This window comes from Abramis brama (genome assembly GCF_963993115.1).
Source record: "Abramis brama genome assembly, chromosome: 12".
Taxonomy (NCBI): Eukaryota; Metazoa; Chordata; class Actinopteri; order Cypriniformes; family Leuciscidae; genus Abramis; species Abramis brama.
Window position 1 is genome coordinate 31,003,893 of NC_139974.1, and position 19,887 is coordinate 31,023,779.

The following is a 19,887-nucleotide window of genomic DNA, read 5'->3' on the forward strand; positions in this document are numbered from 1 at the left end:
TTTTTTTTAATAAAAACATTTTGTGTACATTTTTAATCAATTAAATTTTTTTGAGTAAAACTTGTCCTGGATTCATCCACCCACCACGCCCACGGTTCTATATTGAAAAATCATGACTTAGAGATCTTATATTCCACATATGGAAACATACAGATGATATCTTTACCGCTGTACGCACGTAATTCAAGTTTACACCAAACAAAAACAACTTCTGATTCAACTGCTGCACTGTGCGAGCCTCAAACCTCATCCCATTTCAACCATGGATATGCCAAGAACCCTGCATATTTGATCTATTATTCTGTCTTCCACCAGCATCCCTTTCTCTGTCCTATTTCTGGTGCAGTCCTCGTGTCACACTCGTCTTGTGTTTCCAACTTTCTCTCCCCCCAGCTTACTGTGTTTCACTCTGTCTTTTTTGTTTCTCTCCTACCAGGTAACATAATATTTAATTCGACTCTAATCTATACCAAAAAGTGCATTAACGGTGGACAAGATAAGGCCCGTTTCTACTGCTCTAATTCTAACTGTACATGTTTCTTGGTTTTGTTATATGGACTTTTATTTAAAGTGTTTTTTTTTTTTTTTGTTATTCTTGTTTCAGTGCTTGTCTTTTCCTGTTTAGTTCCTGTTTGCATTTGTTTCCTTAGTTTCTCTTGTTAGTCACCATAGCCTTTAATCTGTATATTACCTCTTTTCTAGTCACTTGTTATCCTGATATTTATACTCCTGTGTTTCAGTCCTTGTTTCAGTTGATTTTTCTATACATGGGGCAACAACATAACTTGCGTTACTTATTTGAAAATGTAACTTTTAATATTTATAACTATAAAAATATAACTTTTGATATTTTATTTTATTTTTTTATTTTATAAAAGTAATGCGTAACTTTACTCGTTACTTGAAAAAAGTAATCAGCTGAGACTTTCATTTATTTGTTATCCCCAACACTGGTATCAATGATACTAAAATAACACTGCTTAAAGATGAAGAACATACATAAAGTATACAAATATGGTTATGGTGACTATGGTTAAGGAAATTTAGTTTTCCCTGTTAAAGGTGCAATGTGTGATATTTCTGAGGATCTATTGACAGAAATGCAATATAAGATCCATAACTATGTTTTCAGTGGTGTATAAAGACCTTACTTAATGAACCGTTATGTTTGTATTACCTTAGAATGAGTCATTTATATCTACATAACCGAGGGCACCCCCTTCTATGAAGGTCGACATATCGAGACGTCATGTTTCTACTGTAACCGACAGCGAACAAACAGCGCTACAGCGTTTCGTCACTTACTTGAATGAGAAGCAGCAGAAAAATACGCAGCAGAATACTCAGGTTGTCCCTGACTCTGCAAACGTGGAGAAAAACATGCTGTCTGAACGACGCCTCGGACATCGTAACATTAGCTATTTCCCCTTACCTAGCTGCTTTGATGCTCTTATCCATAGCTCTTATCTTATACTAACTAGCATGGAAACAGGCTATGGTAAAGTCAGTGAATAAAAGACTAACACAATGATGAACAAGTAAAAATAATCGCAATAACATGTGGTTTTACTGAATAATTAAGTAAATATAATTTAATATAAAATATAATATAAAGAAACCTCATTGCTTGACTTGCTACTCTCTGCTGACTCAGACGACGACATCTTCTGATCCTACGTCGGCCACCGTAGTTTCTCATTCGAGTTTGCAATTTGAAGGATTGGCCTTGAGTGACTGACTGTTTGCAGTTTGCAAATCTCACCACTAGATGCCGCTAAAAATCACACACTGCACCTTTAATTCTTTGGTAATTAAGATGATTCATTTATTTATTTAATTATTTTTTGTTATATTATTGTTGTTGTTTTATATATATAACTATATATATATATATATATATATATATTTATTTTTTTTATTTTTTATGATGTAGCCCTATGTTTAAATGAAAAATATTTTGCATTTGTTTGTGACAAAGCTGTAACTTAAGCTAAGCTTATACAGGGCTTTCTTTTCGGCACTATGTAATGATCTGGAAGAAAAGGAATGCCCAATGGAGATTTTAGGAGGGGAACACAGTGCCTCTAGAATGTTCTTGACCTTTTCCAGGTACCAGTTGGGCCTCCCCTTCCCTTGTTTCCTCCCCTCTATCCTCTCACTGTAATCAAGGGTCCTGGCTTTACAAATACCAAAAGCTTTACAAATCATTGTTAATCAAAAACAGAAAGAAAACACAGGAGGCCCCAGCAAAAGCAGATGCATTGCAAACATAATGGAATCCTGGGAATTACGTTATCCTCTTGTAACTTGGCCGGGAAACACTTGAATCATGCAGAAGAAAAGGGTTGTAACAAAAACTATGACGACTATTTCAATCTGAGTTCCATCGCCTACCTCATACCAGATTCATGGTTTATGCATTGCATTTCAAACTGATCTTTGCATACATTTCTCTCCACTTTGAAACATTATCCATATTACATCATCTGCTATTCACACAAACAATGAAGCAAAGATGCCACTAAAACTGGTTCTGCCGAACAATTATCATTCCACTTTAAAGATCCCCATATATCAACACAAAGTTATTCAACATCAATCTTATGATGTCTGGCCATAGACCAGCTCCAAGATTAAAAAAATATTCTGTACCAGATATGACTAAGACAAGTAGGCCTACATTATACATCAGTTTACAGACACTTAGACGTAGTAATCTGAATACCGCAAGAAGCTTTCAGAGGGCATCATCACAGACTAATGGATAGTAATGCCTTATAAATCAATGCCGCCCTTATTCGGCTCCGCATTAGGCTCTTTGTACAGACTCACCGCATCGTCCTTCCCATGCGATCCAGCTCATCTGAATTTTGTTGATTCTTCCCTCTCTACCTGTGAATGTGCTCTGGGACATGCTATGATATTTCTGAGGCTTGTGATCTGAGAGGAATTTCAACTGACAGTCAGAAATATAATGCCCTGAAGGTGTAGAGATACTAGCTTCCCACCTGCCGCCTGCTTCGTTCATCATTGCTCGAAGTGACTAAAGTGTGTCAGTTATTTTCATGCCATACTTCGGTTCTTCTTAAGAGAAACTTTCTCTCAGCTAGAAACTTGCTTTTCTCTGTTTCCTGTTTTTCACACTGTGATTGTTAATATACAAGATTACTGAATGAACTGCTTTATTTAGACATTTGCCATAGTACAAAAATGAGGCTGTATTAAAATACATATTAGAACTTGATATTTTGGTAATACTTTATACAATTAGGTTCAATTTCCATTAGGTTTAACATTACATTAGTTAACATGAACTAACAATGAAAAACACTTCTAAAGTATTTATTAATCTTAGGTATTCAACATTAACTAATAAATTATTAAAACTAAAAGTTGAATCTGTTATGATTTTTTAATGGACCTGAGCTAATATGAATAAACATTGAACAGCTGTTTGTTTATTAACTAACCTTAACAAAGATTAATACATATTTTAACTGCTCATTGATGTTGGTTAATGCATTAACCAATGTTAACTAATGTGACCTTATTGTAATTCATGAATAAAGTCTGATTTATACTGAGTGAGAAAATATTAAGTGTGATGTTTCTAATTGGCTTTAACATTGTCAGTTTAAGCCTATAAACAAAATATTAAAATGTGATCTGGAAAATGTTTACTTACTACATTTTCTGCCAACTTTTAGAGTAATGTTAGCCTAGACATTTCTAATTTCAGTGCATCTCGAATTATATATAATTCTAATGGAGTTTTATAACTTTTATTCATAGCTTAATATTTGACAGTCCTAAAAATACATTTTGTTTTGTTTTACGCCCCCTTGTGGCCCTGTGAAACAAAATACTGGTCCACCAGCTACTGTGTGTATCACTGCACACAGTGCACAGCATCCACAGAATAACAATTATGTATTGTTTACATGTCGGGAACTATGTCTTTTAGCAGAACAATGACATTTTTTTCAGATCTTGCCAACAGGTATTTTTCATTAATATCTGAATGCTGTGATTGACCAGTCAGCATCAAGTATCCCACACAGCCCTTTAGCCTTGAGTGTATGTATTCACATTTTAGCATGGCTTCTAATACCTTAAATTCACCACCAGCCGTAAAGACTACTTCAAATTAGTTAGCAGTGTTCATGGCTGAACTTTCTTTTTCGTGAACCTCTAGAAATGTAACCCCCATCTGTGCATGACTAAGCATGGGTATATGTGTGAGATCCCTTTCATATGCTTGTGTCAATTGCTTCCAGGCAGAAGCTGAGAGGATTTTAAATATGCACTTTGTATGAAATACTCCTAAGCCTGATGTTACAGATTAAAGTAGAGCATTACACAAATATGGTGACCAGACATCCCGGTTCAAGGCCCGTTCATACAAAGAACGATAACTATACAGATAACTATAACGATAACATATGTTTATTATAAGAGAGAGCCACAGTTATACCATTTTCCACTTTAAATGCTTGAGCTTGTTAATGTTGTGTGGATTCTGATTGGCTGTCAATGTTTTAATCGTTCATTAGCTAAAAAAAAAAATGGTTCAGAAAGTGATTCTAGATAATTCCACCATGGCGTTATTGTTATAGTTGTGGTGTTGACTTGCCTATTCTCATGGAATTAGAACGTTTAATAAAATGTTATAGTTATTGTTATTGTTACCACCCTTGGTCTGAATGGGCCTTTAGCTGGGACGGTCCCATTTTCACAAGGTGTGTCATGGTGTCTTGCTGTCAATTTCCCATTTTGGACAGGTAAATCGGACAATGCAAATCACATAGACACAATGTAAAATGTGAACTTCTATACTATTTGTTAAGTTGAGCTATTATGCATATTTTATGCTAAAATTATTTGATGAAATATGTCCTGAATTGAAAGTCTCATTATTATACAAACATATTAACTGTGAAAACTAGTACTGCCAATTGCAATTGCCAATTTAACTGCGAAAAAGCAAAAAGTGATGAAATGTATAACCATATCATATATACTCACAAATCTTAAGGGGTAGATAACATTTAAAGATGTGACTCAAAGATATGACTATAATGATTCAAATGTACCCAAATGATCTTAAAAAGTGTAATGGGCATTTTGTTAAGCATTGCTGGTTCATGCATCAAACCTGCTGTCCTTGCTATTCTTTATGGCGGCAAAAAGCAAAACATGGTGAGAACATTTTGCTAAAGTTAACAGTTTTCTCTTGCACAAATCTGCAATTGTTCTGGATTTGCTGGAATATTGCCATCCTGGAATGAGGGGTGAAATCCAAGCGGCACCAAGCTGAATTCCATCCACCTGAATTCCAACAGATCCAACACTTGGCAGACACACGAACAGTTTATTTGGTTCCAGCCTACAAATGTAATTCACCTGCTCTCAGAAGGAACTGCTTGTCCTTTTCAGACTATTGTTTTAACATTGTTTCACCATTTTTAATTGTTCAAGGACATTGGTCTTTATAAAGGAAGGAAAATCAAATCTTAGAAGTTGCACAGCCTGGATACTCATAGTGTGTATGTGTGTGTGTTCTTTGTTCCCTGCCTTCATTCCTAGCATGCCTGCTCACAGTGCCAGAGTTATGAAGAGGCTAGAGGAGGTAGAAGAGACTCAAGGTCAAGGTGAGATGATGAGTCATGAGCCATTATAAGAACTGAAAAGAGATTAATCTCTGCGTCAACCAAGTGAAAGGAGACCAAGTAAAACACAAGGTATGGGAGAGCTGTCAATGGAGAGCTAATCGTGGGGGAGAGCAAAGTATTGTGCTTAAAAAAAAAGCACAGCTTTTTGACATGTCGAAAAGTATACTTCCTTAATGCTTCTGAAATCCAGCATGGTTAGCAGTTATTTTAACTTCCGTATGAACAAATTCCATAATTTTTTTTAGGAGATCTTTGGCTATAGAATCAAGCAAGTCTTAGAATCAAAAAATAATATGCAATCAAAATGTATCCTATTTACTTTTTTAATACACTTTCTCTGCGTTATTTAACATGAATCTTTAGTGCACATTATTCCAAATGACAAAAAAAAGATTCTTGGTAATATTTCATGAAGTATAACAAATTGTTCTACCTCTGAAATAACTTTCCTTTATTGTTATGCAATTGTACAGCAATGCAGATCAAAGGCCTGTTCACACCAACACAAATGTTCCATATTAAAATTAAATTTGTCTGTTCAGACCAATATGGAAAAAAATGGAAATTCACTCTCTGACAGTAGGTGGAGTTTATAGCAAAGCAGAAATACAGTTGTTACACTGGTTACTTCGGTACACAAAGTGTTTCTGTTTCTAACTCGGTAGTCATGGAGAGTCAAACAGTATTTACATGTTTTCAGTCGTTCAGATTTTTTAATTTGCTATGGTGTTTATCAAATAACACAAAATACAAGAGTACAGGGACAAGAGAGCCAGTTCTAGATTCTTCCTCTGCTATTCACAGTCGCTTAGCAAAATAGTCTGTTCGGGAGCCCCACCAAGTCTTTGACAAGAACAGTCCTCCGTAGGCTAGACCGTCCCATTTAACAACACAGTCCGACCTTTGATGTCTACGTCCTTCGAAAGATGCAGCCTTTGAATTGAGATACAGCCTTAGTGTTAACTGGACTTAATGCCACGATTTCTCTCCTGTCATACAGCGGCGCACTAGGTGGCGGAAATGCACCTTTATGTTGGTTTGCCAATTGCCATTAAAACATCAGCAGAAGTACATTTCTGATTTCTGGCTGTATTTTGAGCTTAATGTAATAGTTGTTGATACTTTTAGGTGCTTTATTAAGCCCTAAATTCACAATGTATTGTTAGTTGGGGGCCTTAAGCACATTTTCGCGCAAATTCATCTAAAAGCGCCAAATTTGGCACAGATGTAGCTCAGGTCATACCGAAATGATTTAGCTAGGGCGCCGGAGCCAGCGACCCTCGGGGCCAAGATGGCGGCCAAATCCAATATGGCCGCTGCCCGAAAAGGGTTCCGGCTTTAACTTTTGAACCACATGAGTTACAAATACAAACTTGATATGTTTTTCAGCTTAATTGATCATGAGAAACGCATAGGAATGTTTATATTTATGACCCAGTATATCTGGACCCCTTGATCCTCCAATTCCAATATGGCCGCTGTCCAAAAAAGCAGTTTGGGCTGTAGTATGGGGCCTTACACCCCATTGTTCACGCAAATTCATCTACAAGCACCAAATTTGGCACAGATGTAGCTGAGGGGATACTGAAATGATTTAGCAAGGGCGCCCGAGCCAATGGTCCCTGAGACCAAGATGGCGGCCAAATCCAATATGGCCGCCGCCTGAAAGGGATTCGGCTATAGCTTTTGAGCCAGATGAGATACAAATACAATCTTGATGTCTATTTTACCTTCTTTGACCATGGGAAACCCATAGGAATACTTACATTTATGATTGGGTATATCAGGACCCCCCAAATTCCCTAACTCACCAACGCAGAGGAACCGGATCAAGAACTAAAGTAGATGGGAGAACTCCAATTCCAAAACGTAACTGGAACAGTAACTTCCTGAAAAACAACAAGGATGAACTATTTGGATATATCAGTGAAGAGATAACCAAGCATGGCATGTCAGGTAAACTCCTCCTTTCCACCAAGAAAGATTCTGTACCCTCCAACAGACCAGGGTATGACATGTCTGCCCTTCAGCCTTGTAATCATCCAGATGCAGATACAAGAATAATCCTGCATCTTGCACATGCTGGGGCCAATGGCCATAAAGTGCCAAATTTGGCGCTTTTAGATGAATTTGTGCGAAATTACCTATTTATGTGCTTAAGGCCCCCAACTATGTCACTGTTTTGAATTCACCCAACCGGATATTAGTTATCTCCTCTTATGTTGACATCATTTTAATTTTGGGTGAACTATCCCTTTAGAGCCAAAGGTAATAAAGGTTGGAGCTCAATTACATTGATGAATATGAAGACCCAAAAAATTAAATCAAGTGTCGCCCACATTATGGAAGTAAAATGACTTGCAGGTGCTGTATCTTATCGACTTCAACTAGTATGTACTGCTGTGCAGCGAATATATTTATTGACATAGCAATTGGATTATTCCATCTCCAATGGTATTCACAGAACTAAACAAAGAGATATGGAGGTCAAAAGGTCATGGGCAGTCTGCCATGACAACAGGAAATGTCCCCATACTGTTATCTGGCTTCACAGCAGCAACGTGTGGGTGTGTCAGCACCCCTTGTTGAGGTTGTGTGTGTTTCTCGGACAGTTGGGTGTAACCATCACAACCCAGACTAAGGTCAGAGAACTTGTTAATGACCTTGGCAGCTTCTTTTAGACTCACCTCATTCCTGTACTCTCTCTCTAGAGCCATAAACTCCCATTTCATCTATTAATGCTGTCTGAGTGTCCTTGTTTCACCACACCAACATTACGGCCACAACTGAAATAAAACAGTCCAGCTAAGAGGTTCAGCTCTCAGATATTCTTTTGAAGCTATGTAAAATCTTATTGCAAAGGGAAAAGCGACTTTTTATCTCACGATTTACCCTGCTTATCTTGACTTTAAAAGAGGTGTGTGAGAAGTGTAGTCTCCCTGACAGGTTTGTGGTAATAAGAATAAGACTTAATGCTTTCTTATGTAAATGGAAACACAGTGAGTGGCTGTTCATAAGCTATCAGTGAGCTGTCTGGTTGTTTTCATACAAAGGCTGACAGAGGGTTAGAGAGCTTTTGTTGGAGTAAACGGTGAAACAAATATGTCAACAGGTGTATCGATTACTGTGAGTTACATAATGAAAACCACAAACATTGAGACACATGAGATGACTTGGCTGATTGGGACTCGTAGACAAAAGAGGCACAGAAAATGTATAAGAAATATGGAAAGTTAACGAAAATGCACTACATTTTAAAATGATGTATCTGTATCACGGTTTCCACAAAAATATTAAGCAGCACAACTGTTTTCAAAATTGATTAATAAGAAATGTTTCTTGAGCAGCAAATCAGCATATTAGAATGATTTCTGAAGGATCATGTGACACTGAAGACTGGAGTGATGATGCTGAAAATTCAGCTTTGCCATCACAGGAATAAATTACTTTTTAAAATGTATTCAAATAGAAAAGTTATTTTAAATGGTAATACTATTTAAAAATATAACTTTTTACTGTATTTTGGTCAAATGAATGCAGCCTTGGAGAAAGAGACTTCATTCAAAAACATAAAAAAAAAACTTACAGACCCCAAACTTTTGAACAGTAATCAACATACAGTAAATGTATCTGTACATCTTATGTTTGCTAAAAAAAAAAGCACAGCTAAAAATAATGACAAGTTTATTATTCAGGCTACAATTTTCTGTTCCTCTTCAGTCGGTCAGTCGACGCCACGTCGAGACTGACGAATAGGAATCTCGCTAAAGAGGCCAATCTACTTCGAGTGAAACTAAATGAGCCAATGCACATTGGCGTGCAATCATTTGCATCAGCTGTTCAGCCATGCAGTGTAGGTATAAAATGAGCAGCAGGTGCGATTGCACTTCAGCTTTTTGCTTCAGAGCCAAGTACTTTGATGCTGTCATCTAGTCTACAGACTGTGCTACGAACCTTTCGGGGCCCCTCCACATTGGTGTTGGTGACAGAGTGCGGCAGTGCGAGCGATCTCTCTCTCTCTTTTTCTCTTTTCTGTTTTTGTTTTCATTGAGCAAACAAAAGCTGTTCTCACAGCTGGTAAGGTGCGCAGTGAGAGCGCTCAAAAGCCGTTTCTACGGCTGATAAGACCGACCGGCGAGAGAGCGACAGCGCACGACAGGTGCACATTCCTGTCTGTGTTCGCTGTGACCGTTCTCCTGCATGCTTCAGCACCAAGGAGAGCAGTCCCTAAAAGAGCTTACACAGATAGAACGTGTCTTTCTAAAAAATGACATTCTATCTGTGTGTTTCTGGATGCCTGAGATTGCGGGATGGTCACAAACGTTGTCTCGTGTGTCTGGGCCTCGAGCACGCTGAGGCAGCGTTCGTGGATGAGTCATACCCATTGTGGGAAAATGACCATTGCGGAGCTGCGGTCGAGACTCTCGTTCCTGCAAAGGGCCATGCCTCGATCTAACCCTTCCCAGAGGGTTGCTTCGGACAGTGATACGGGAGACCTGAGGATTATGGTGACCACACTTCCTTCGGGGAACCAACCCCATAGGAACCCTCATCCTTCTCACGCTCCGCAGCCAGGAGAGCCGCCAATGGAACATGCTGGACCATCCTCGAGGCGTGTACCAACCGTTTCCTTCAGTGCTCCCCGCAATGAACAGATGTCAATCGCTGCATCAGAGGGTGGGTCAGACCTCACCGCGGATGACGACTTGGCACCGCTGCCCCCTTCAGGTGTGCCAGCGGTGCCCGAGTCAGACCCGGAGATAATGGCCATGCATTTCTGAGGCCGCCAACGGGATCGTGCTCGTGTGGAACCCTCCACCGTGTCCCGAGCCCTCGAGGCTGGATGATTGGTATCTCGGGGTGTCGTGCGCTGGTTCTCAGCAACCCACCCCAGTGCCTTTCTTCCCGGAGATGCATGAGGAGCTCACGGGGACGTGGACGGCACCTTTTACTGCCAGCAAACTGTCCCGGTGGCTCCTCCTCCCTCACCACCCTTGATGGCGGGCTGGCTAAGTGGTACACGAGTATCCCGCCAGTGGAGCAGGCCGTTGCTGTGCAGCTGTGCCCTAACTCCACTTGGCACGAAGAACCGTGTCTCCCTTCCCGGGCCTGTAAGTACTCGTTGGACTTAACCAGCAAGGCATGTGGGGAAGCCGCCTCTGCCATACACGCCATGGCATTGTTGCAGGTCCATCAGGCCAAGGCACTGAAAGACCTGCACGAGGGTGGTCACGATCCACAAGTTCTCCAAAACTTTGTGCCGCAACGAACTTCGTGCTTCGTGCGACGAAGGTCACCGCGCGGTCAGTGGGTCGTGCGATGTCCACTTTGGTGGTCCAGGAACGCCATCTCTGGCTGTGTCTGGCTGACATGAGGGAGACCGACAAGATCAGGTTCCTTAACTCCCCCATGTCCTAGACCGGCCTCTTCAGTGACGCGGTCGAGAACTTCACCCAGTGGTTCTCGGCTGTACAAAAGTTTGCTCGTCTCACACTGCGTCTGTACGTGGACAGAACTCAAAGTCTCAGGACCTCAGACCAGCTCTTTGTCTGTTACGGAGGCCAGCAGAAGGGAAAGGCTGTCTCCAAGCAGAGGATGGCCCACTGGATATTGGATGCCATCATCTCTTCCCTGCCCCCTCAGGTTGCATGCTCACTCCACGAGAGGCGTTGCATCCTCCTGGGCGCTGGCATGTGTCTCCTCGCTAACAGATATCTGTAGAGCTGTGGGCTGGGCGACACCTAACACGTTCGCTAGATATTATAGCCTACATGTAGAGCAGGTCTCCTCCCTTGTTCACACCCTAAACGGGTAGAAGCACTGAGAGGCCCGGCTCTGTCGGCTTGCTGCACCCTACTGTGCATCTTATTGCTCCAGAGTGAAAAACCTGTTGAGTCCTCCAACACACTCGGCCTGGACATGGCGGAGCGTCCGGTGCCAGGTCTTTATCCGTTGAATCCTTGAGAACCGGATTTAGGCTGGGTCTCATATGTGTGACCCTACGGGGCTCCCATATGTGTATTCTTCCACGGCTGCTCCTAATCGAAGCCTGTGTCTTTCCCTTGGGCTAAGTCACCCAGTATTCATATGCAGTACAACCTTTGGGCTAGTCCAGAGGTATTCCCCACATAACTCCTTCTGAGAAGAATGTGGCTTCCGCAGTGTCCCCCTTTCCCATAGAAAGGGCACGCTTTCCCAGTGTTATCCAAAAATGTCACTGTGTGGGTTATCATGGAACAACAGTGACAGGCATACTCTGTGTAAGCCTTCTCCTATCATCCTTCCAGGCAAGAAGGGGTAGAGGATGGGGTGCAGCAGCTGTGGCCCTTTGGTATTGATTCCTATTCGTCGGTCTCAACGTGGCGTCGACTGACCGACTGAAGAGGAACGTCTCTGTTACATATGGTAACCCTCGTTCCCTGAAGGAGGGAATGGAGACGCCACGTCCCGTCGACACATCTGCTGCTGCCTGCCGGGGCGGCCAGCTTATCAGGCTCGGCTCCTCAGCAAAAAATCTGAAGTGCAATCGCACCTTCTGCTCATTATATACCTGTGCTGCATGGCTGAACAGCTGATACAAATGACTGCACGCCAATGTGCATTGGCTCGTTTAGTTTCATTCGAAGCAGATTGACCTCTCTAGCGAGATTCCTATTCGTCGGTCTCGACATGGCGTCTCCATTCCCTCCTTCAGGGAACGAGGGTTACCAAATGTAACCAAGACGTTCTCCCTCATCATCAGACCCTTATTGAATCTGCAATTTTTTTTCTGTGGTATTTGGATTTGGATTTACATGTGTTAAAATGTGTTGAACGGAGCTGATGATACTAGATTCTTATTGGTAGTTGAAAGCACTATCAAATTATTTCCAAACTAATTCATTATTAAAAATGAATGCACACCTGAGTTAGTAATGCGGCCATGACACAAAGCAGAGTAGCTGTTACACTTCAGGGTGCATTAATATTCAATAAATTCAGCAGTCAAGAGTCAATTATCCTGCTACAGTTAGCACATGTGTGTCTATGTCACAATATTTTTTTGCACTAAAATGATTTTGTGAGTCAAACTACTTACATACTGATGATCTATCTTACAAACAGTGCAAGATGCTGTTACTAGTTTTATGTGATTTCAAAGGGATTTACAACTGTAATGCAGTCAATAATACTATACTTTATAGCCACTTCAAAACATCTGGAATGCATGTCAACCAGTCAGAATCAGGAATTTATTTAGTGGTCATTACATAAAAATATTTGACTGCAAAATGCTGAGATTAACCAATCAGAATCAAGTCATCCAGAGAGCTAATATATAAACGTGTAGAACTTGTGAATTACAAGTGTTCCAATTCTGTGCAAATCTGGAGAGTTTTCAGCGGAAATCTGTGGTAAAGAAATCTGTCTGTAAAGGCCTACTTATCACAATCTTCTCAGAAAAACTAAATATACTTCTTGTGAAAATTTCATCATATTCCTTTATCCTGCAAGACTGTTTTATACAGTTTTAACCCTATGTCTATCACAGTTTCCTATTCTTCCGTTCTCTGAGTTCTCTGGACAGGGAAGCACTTGGAACATTCAGTTACTGTCCTTTGTCACTTTGTTCTTTCGTGTTTCTGTGACGTGTGCTGGGATGTATATCAGTGTCTCCAAACGCCATTAAACATTCACATGTTCTTTATTTCACAGCTATTACGGTAGGCTCATGTTTCATTCAACCCTCCTCTGACCACAAGTCATCATTCTACGTTGGCATTCGAGATCATCGTTAACAGATGTCTGGCCTTCACAATCTGAATGAACAGTTGAGTAAAATCAGCCCTGTTTTCTCCATTATGCTTGTGATAAGAGTATGAAAGTCAGATTAGGTTTTTAAGTCACATTAAGTATTTACCATACCTTTATACTTATTTTAGTTTCTTTTAAAATATAGATTTTATTCCTTTATGCTTGTCGCATACCCAGGCTTTCAGTCTTAAAATATTGAAATCATAAAAAAATACTGAAAAAATGAAATAATATATTATATTTTAAAAACTATAATAATACTGTATAAATGGAAAATAGCATTAGCAAGACAAATTAGTTGACCATTTTATTTCCAAAATGTTTTAAATGCCACCGTCATTAAAGACAATCCATATTTTGATATTTGATAGAAATAATGGTCACACTTTAGATTAGGGTCCAATACTCACTATAAACTAACTACTAATTAACTACAACTTTTGCCTCAATAAACTTGTAATTACTGCTATTAATTGTTAGTAAGGGCAGAATAAGGCATTAATGTGCTTTTTAAGTACTAATAAACAGCCAATATAATATGCATGCTAATAAGCAACTAGTAAATAGTGAAAATTGGACCCTAAACTAAAGTTATCTAAAGTTACCAAAATAATGAAAAAAATATATTATTTTCTAAGGTGTGTGCTCTTTTAGAAACAAGTGCACTCATTTGTATAAAAATCTTTAAAGTATTTTGTATACTTGTATAATGTATAATGTTAAAGAAATAAAAGGCCACTTAAAGGGATAGTTCACCCAAAAAGGAAAATTCTGTCATCATTTACTCATCCGCAACTTGTTTCAAACCTGTATAAATTTCTTTCTTTTGCTGAACACAAAAGATGTTATTTTGAAGAATATGATTAACCAAACAATTAATGGACCCCATTGACTTCCATAGTATGAAAAAATACTATGGAAGTCAATGGCTACCGTCAACTGTTTGGTTACCGACATTCTTCAAATATCTTCTTTTGTGTTCAGCAGAAGAAAGAAATTCATACAGGTTTGGAACAACTTGAGGGTGAGTAAATGATGAAAGCATTTTCATTTTTGGGTGAACTATCCCTTTAAGTTTAATTAAAGACAGTAGATTTTCATGACTGTTTCTTCACCCTTAAGTACACTTTAAAAAAGTGAAATTTGTAATAATGTCAACTTACAAGACTTACATGTACATGTCAAATATTCTTTTTTTAACTCTAGTAGTCGTGATTTAAAGTGCATTTGTTGACTAACATATAAGCACATGTAGAGTACTTGATTATAATTTTAACTGTAGTGTTATTTGAAATTACATTTAAAGTTAATATATTTAAAATGTACTAATTTGCAACTTCATTATTGCAAATGTGCACAAATCCTATACTTAGGTGAGTCAAAAAGCACTCTTCAGTTCAACTAATTGCATTTAATATAAATTTAAACATGCATTTACATATCCACGGGTGCAGTTGAAGAGGCACCCAAAGCTTTCTCTGACTTTAGTAGAAGTGAGACACAGAGATTCCCCTCTCTCACTCGTGTGATGAGGGATCAGTGTTTAATGTATCAATGTTTTAAGTTAGATGGTATCCCATGGACAGTGATCTCACCCCTTAAAAAGCTTCCGGAACTGATAGAGCGCACTGAGGGAGGGAGGGATGGTGGTGGACAGATAGAGGCTGAGCTCAGTCAAACAGGGATGACGCAAGGAGTTAGTGCTGCACTGTTGAGCCCGTAAGCCTAGAAATGTCCTGAATCAGGACAGCCCAACTTGTTTAGGGAAGGGCCCACAAGAAGCAGGCTGTCCCAAATCACAAAGACTTACATTAAAAGAGGAACCTGAACATCTTGTGGTTGCGGGTGAGTTTTTATTTTTTTATTTTTTTTATGACCACTATGTAATCACCTAGCATCGCCCTAGCAATGTCCTAACAACCAACCACAACACCCAAGAAACTGGCTAGCCATGTGCTAAATGTGCTAGCAACCAGACACAAACACCCCCTGATATTTCTCTACAGTAAATGTAACATACTTGTGAAAACTGAATGTAATGTTTTCGGAAACTGCAATTAAATGAGTTTAAATTAGCTGAAATGCAATTGGTATATATTTTTGACCCACTTAAATAAGACTACACTTTTTATGTAATTTCAGTTTCATTGTCTTTGTATAAAATATTATTTAATGTAATTTCTATTGAAACTTCTGTGTCTTGTATATTTAAATATATTTCAATTGCACATTGATGTAGTTGCAATTTAGCACATTTAAAATATATTAACTTTAAGTGTAATATTGAATAACACACTAAAATTAAAAATTAAAATTATAATCAAAAACGTTACATGTGCTTTAGTATGTCAGTCAACACAAGTACGTTTAAGTAAAACTTTCAATTTTACATTATTACAAAGTGCACTTTTAATAGTCTTCGTAAGTGTTAAGAAACAGTCATGAAAGTATACTCTGTTATTTCATTATATTAGCATTAAATTATTTTAAATATATATATACTTTTAAGATTTTAAGTACTCTACAAGTGCACATTCAGTACAGTTAAGTGCACTTTTTTCCACAAGGGGTTGGAGACTGTGAAAACAGAGATTAAAAAGAGATTGTGCGGCAAAGTAAAGGGTTGTAATTTAAAAAACGCATTTCAGAAAAATACCCCCTCAGTCATCTTTCAATAACACAGCATGTGTCTCATCTCTCAGACCTTTCCACACTTTGGCTTTGTCTCCCTCCCATGAAGACCAAAAAAAAGCTATAAATCGTAAAGACTAGAAGACTCTGAATGTCCAGCTAAAGTCCCAAGTGTCTGTTAACTCAGACTCTGGCAACTCACAGTCTACATGCTTTTTCGGTGTAACAGAGGGAGTGTGAGACTTGTGGGGGCAGGAAGAGAAAAATCTAGAATCCGAGTCTATTTAAACAGTCCTCTGTCCTTCTGGTTGGACCGCTACATAAACGTGGTCCAGCAGGTTTTTAAAGAGTTAGTGTCCAAGAGGACCTCAGGGACTGGCTTTGCGAACTTTCCCAAGACCACTTAGCTTAAAGGTTGGGAATATAATGCTGAATGTAGTGTCCATTATTGTTCATGCAATCTTAGATTTCACACAGGGTTTTATAAGCAGATGTCACATGGCAGATATCCTCAATTCTCCTCCTTGAGGTCTTCATGCAGAGCAGAGTTAAGTTCCAGCACATTCTCTGTAACTTTTAGTTTATTTTTAAGGCAGCTGATATGCTATTCTTGTGATTGCTAGGGATTTTCAACAGGGTTTCTATGGGTGGTTGCTAAGCTGTTGCAAGGTTTGTGCTAGGGTGTTGTTGATGGATTATAAGGTGTTGCTAGATTGTTGGTAATGGATTATAGGGTGTTGCTAGGGGTCTCCCATGAAGTTCTGGTGGTTGCTATGGTGTTTCTAAGTGGTTTCATGGATTTTACTTAGGTGTAGAGTGTTGCTAGCTTGTTGTGGATGGTTGCTTGGGATATATTAGGTTGCTAGGACATTGCTAGGATTGTTATGTTGCAATGTGATTGCAAGGGTATTCTCAGGAAGTTCTGAGTAGTTGCTAGAGTCTTTCTAGGTAGGTTATTGCTAGATTTTTGTGGATGGTTGCTAGGGTGATGCTTAAGTAATGATTTTGCTAGTTTGTTGTGGTTGTTTGCTTGGGTGATGATAGCGTGTTTACCCGTGACAACACCACATAATGCCTCTGATGTGCTCGGAGACAAATCATGACACATCAACGCTGTCTTTGCAGTGGAAAAGTTGTGCCCAAAAACAAATGTGAAAAAAGGAAGGAAAAAAGCAAAAAGAAACAACAATAAACAGATCAGCCATTCCAGAGAAGACTTGTCCTTGTTATTGTAGCCTAATCCGGCTTGAATAAGGAATGTCCCAGAGATAACCAGTTAAATAGTAAAAAAAAAAGAAAAAAAATTCCATGTTCAAGGTTTGGACAGGCTGGCACCAGAGCGCTTGGCTAAAATCAATCTGTATGGTATTGTGAATCCTTTTAATCTATGGTATCAAAATCGCACATCTTTGATTGTCATCAACTAATCCAAATCTTCAAAAACAAATCCGGTCATTTCCATTCCAACAGGCTATGAATGCCTGCATCTATATGTACTGAAGCAGGAAAAGTTTTTGCTTACCTTTAGAGGCTTCACTACTGGCTTGAATCTGTTTGGCTGCAGCGCTCTCTCCAGACCGCACGCATGGACCTCCTGACCTAGTTTGCCCATTGCTGAGACTCCTCTTGCGTCTGCTGCCCTTGAACCAGCTAAAAGCCCGGCCCAAGGATGAACCCCGTTTCTTCTTACTGGCCTGTAGGGCCAGGATCTCAGTAATGTCCTTGGGCACCAGATCCCCTGTAGAGTTGCTCCTGGACATCCTGAGACCAATGACCACTGATCTCTGACCCAACTGCTCTTGTATTCCTCTCAAAACACCTGCCTCAACATCAAAAGTGATAGAAACATTTCAACATTTAAATTGATTAAAAGAAGAAGAAAAGCATGAGAAAATGTTATGTGGCTCAATGACACACTGATGACACATAATATATTTTTTTAATCTAATTTAAAACATGTTTAGAAATATGGTTTTGAAAAAAACCTTATGTACTATTTTCTCACAAAAATATAATGTGATACAGTATATATTTTCTATTAAATTAGTGTCATTACTACTTCATAAGCATCTGTAAGTTTTTGGGCAGTTGCACCACATGACATTTTACAACCTGAACTAACCTTACCATGCCATGAAATCGACAAATTATCTTTTATTTTAAGAGACTTATTGATCTTGACACAGTCATGAGAGTCCTTATGATTCAAATTTTCTGTTTTTATGTTTTTTTTTGTATGTTGGTTGCACCAGATGACTTTGATTTTTTTGGACGAAAGTTTTTAAAATGACCAATAAGCAACAAAGCTTTTTTTGTTAAAATGTTTTTTTCTAACAAATGACACAACTTATTCCTAACCCTAACTATTAACTACCCATAAAATCAGACAGGTTTAAAATAATGTTTAATCTCCAATCTCAGTCCTAACCCAAAAATCACAGACACTGTCTTTTTAGTACCAAAATTGCAGTATAGTTGTAACAGGTTCAAACCCTCCCAAGCAAACCTGGGTCAAGGGCACAATGCGGTGATTGAACCCACAATGTTTTATTTACCAGGCCAGATCTTTAACCCTTACGCCACACTTCTGTGTAGTAAAAGAAATGGCCTGAAGTCAGCAGCCAGTTCAGCTACTGTGTCTATATCAGGTGTACCCATAGAAACAGGGAAATCTGAGAAAAGTTACAATTACTCCCTCTCCAAAGATGCCTGACATGTGTTTCGTATCAGGCACTTGCAAGTCCCGTTTCAGCATTTACTTGCAAATGTAGCATCTACTGTACACCCTCATTCCCTGAAAACCTTTATTCTCGCTAAGCCTTCTAATCTTAGTCATGGTGTGAAAACTGGAGGTATGAGAGACAAAACAAAAGTAGAAGGGCGTGTGAAGAGTTCCTCTCTCTCTCTCTCTCTCTCTCTCTCTCTCTCTCTGAGGAAATATGCAGAAGTAAACTCCACTATTTGCAACTCACCCACAACAGCTTCAGCTTGATAGAACTGACCATGTATTCTGTGTTTCTCTCTCAATTATTCCCTTTTTCTTTCTCTTTGTATTGCAGAGCTGAAAGATACATCTTTAAGACACCTCGTTGCTGTAATTTGACCAGAAACAAAATCTCTGGATGCAGTAACACATACACACATGCAAGAAGATACTCACAAACCCAAACTCAACCTCACAACTTATCAACTTACAAAACTACAGCTTGCAACTAAAAACAGTTGTCACATTCACAAACACATTTTTACGTAGCTACAAGTGCACAAAAACGCCAGAGGGTACCTTGCTTTCCTTTCTTGTGTCCTTTTGTCCGTGTTTCTCAGTGTGTGTCTTGTCTTTGCTGCAGAGCTGTATTGTACTGTTTATTCAGCTCTTTTTGGGTGAGTGGAGCTCCATGCTGGCCAGTCCTCCCCCTCCTGTCTGTTTGAGTCGCTGGTCACCATTCAGCGCAGTGCGGAGAGGAACTGCAGTTCACACGTGTATTCCACCCAACTATTTCACAGTGACAAACTGGCTCCTTCCCTCCCTGACTCTCTCCTCCTCTTATCTCTCTCTCTCTCTCTCTCTCTCTCTCTCTCTCTTTCTCACGCTCTCACCACAACGTACACACCGTTTCCCTCCTCTCCACCTTCACTTATCACACTTAGACATCGTCTATCCACTCCTCCTGTTTCTCTTTCATATGCAATGTTGGTTTTGTTAACGATCTCAACCTAGTCAGAGGTGATGGAGAGACACTCCTGTCCCCTGTCTTTGGTTTAGAAGCACTGGCATGGAGCCAAAGGGCTG

At 39.3% G+C, this 19,887-nt stretch overlaps 1 protein-coding gene across 4 annotated transcripts in view; it reads right to left on the reverse strand.

The window, feature by feature from the left end:
- The window catches only part of nhsl3 (NHS like 3), a 48,085-nt gene extending 28,478 nt beyond the window's left edge, over positions 1 to 19,607 (reverse strand). The window contains exons 1-3 of one of the 4 annotated variants that reach the window (XM_084130905.1): positions 19,381 to 19,602; positions 19,070 to 19,189; positions 17,620 to 17,920 (exon numbers count right to left, since the gene is read on the reverse strand). In XM_084130905.1, the coding sequence (XP_083987031.1) occupies positions 17,620 to 17,920; positions 19,070 to 19,102 (334 nt within the window). In that variant the 5' untranslated portion in view covers positions 19,103 to 19,189; positions 19,381 to 19,602. Of the gene's footprint in view, positions 1 to 2,832; positions 3,058 to 17,619; positions 17,921 to 19,069; positions 19,190 to 19,380 lie in introns of those variants that run through there. The other 3 variants (XM_084130906.1, XM_084130907.1, XM_084130908.1) reach the window with 3 other exon arrangements.
- Between the last annotated feature and the right edge of the window lie 280 nt (positions 19,608 to 19,887).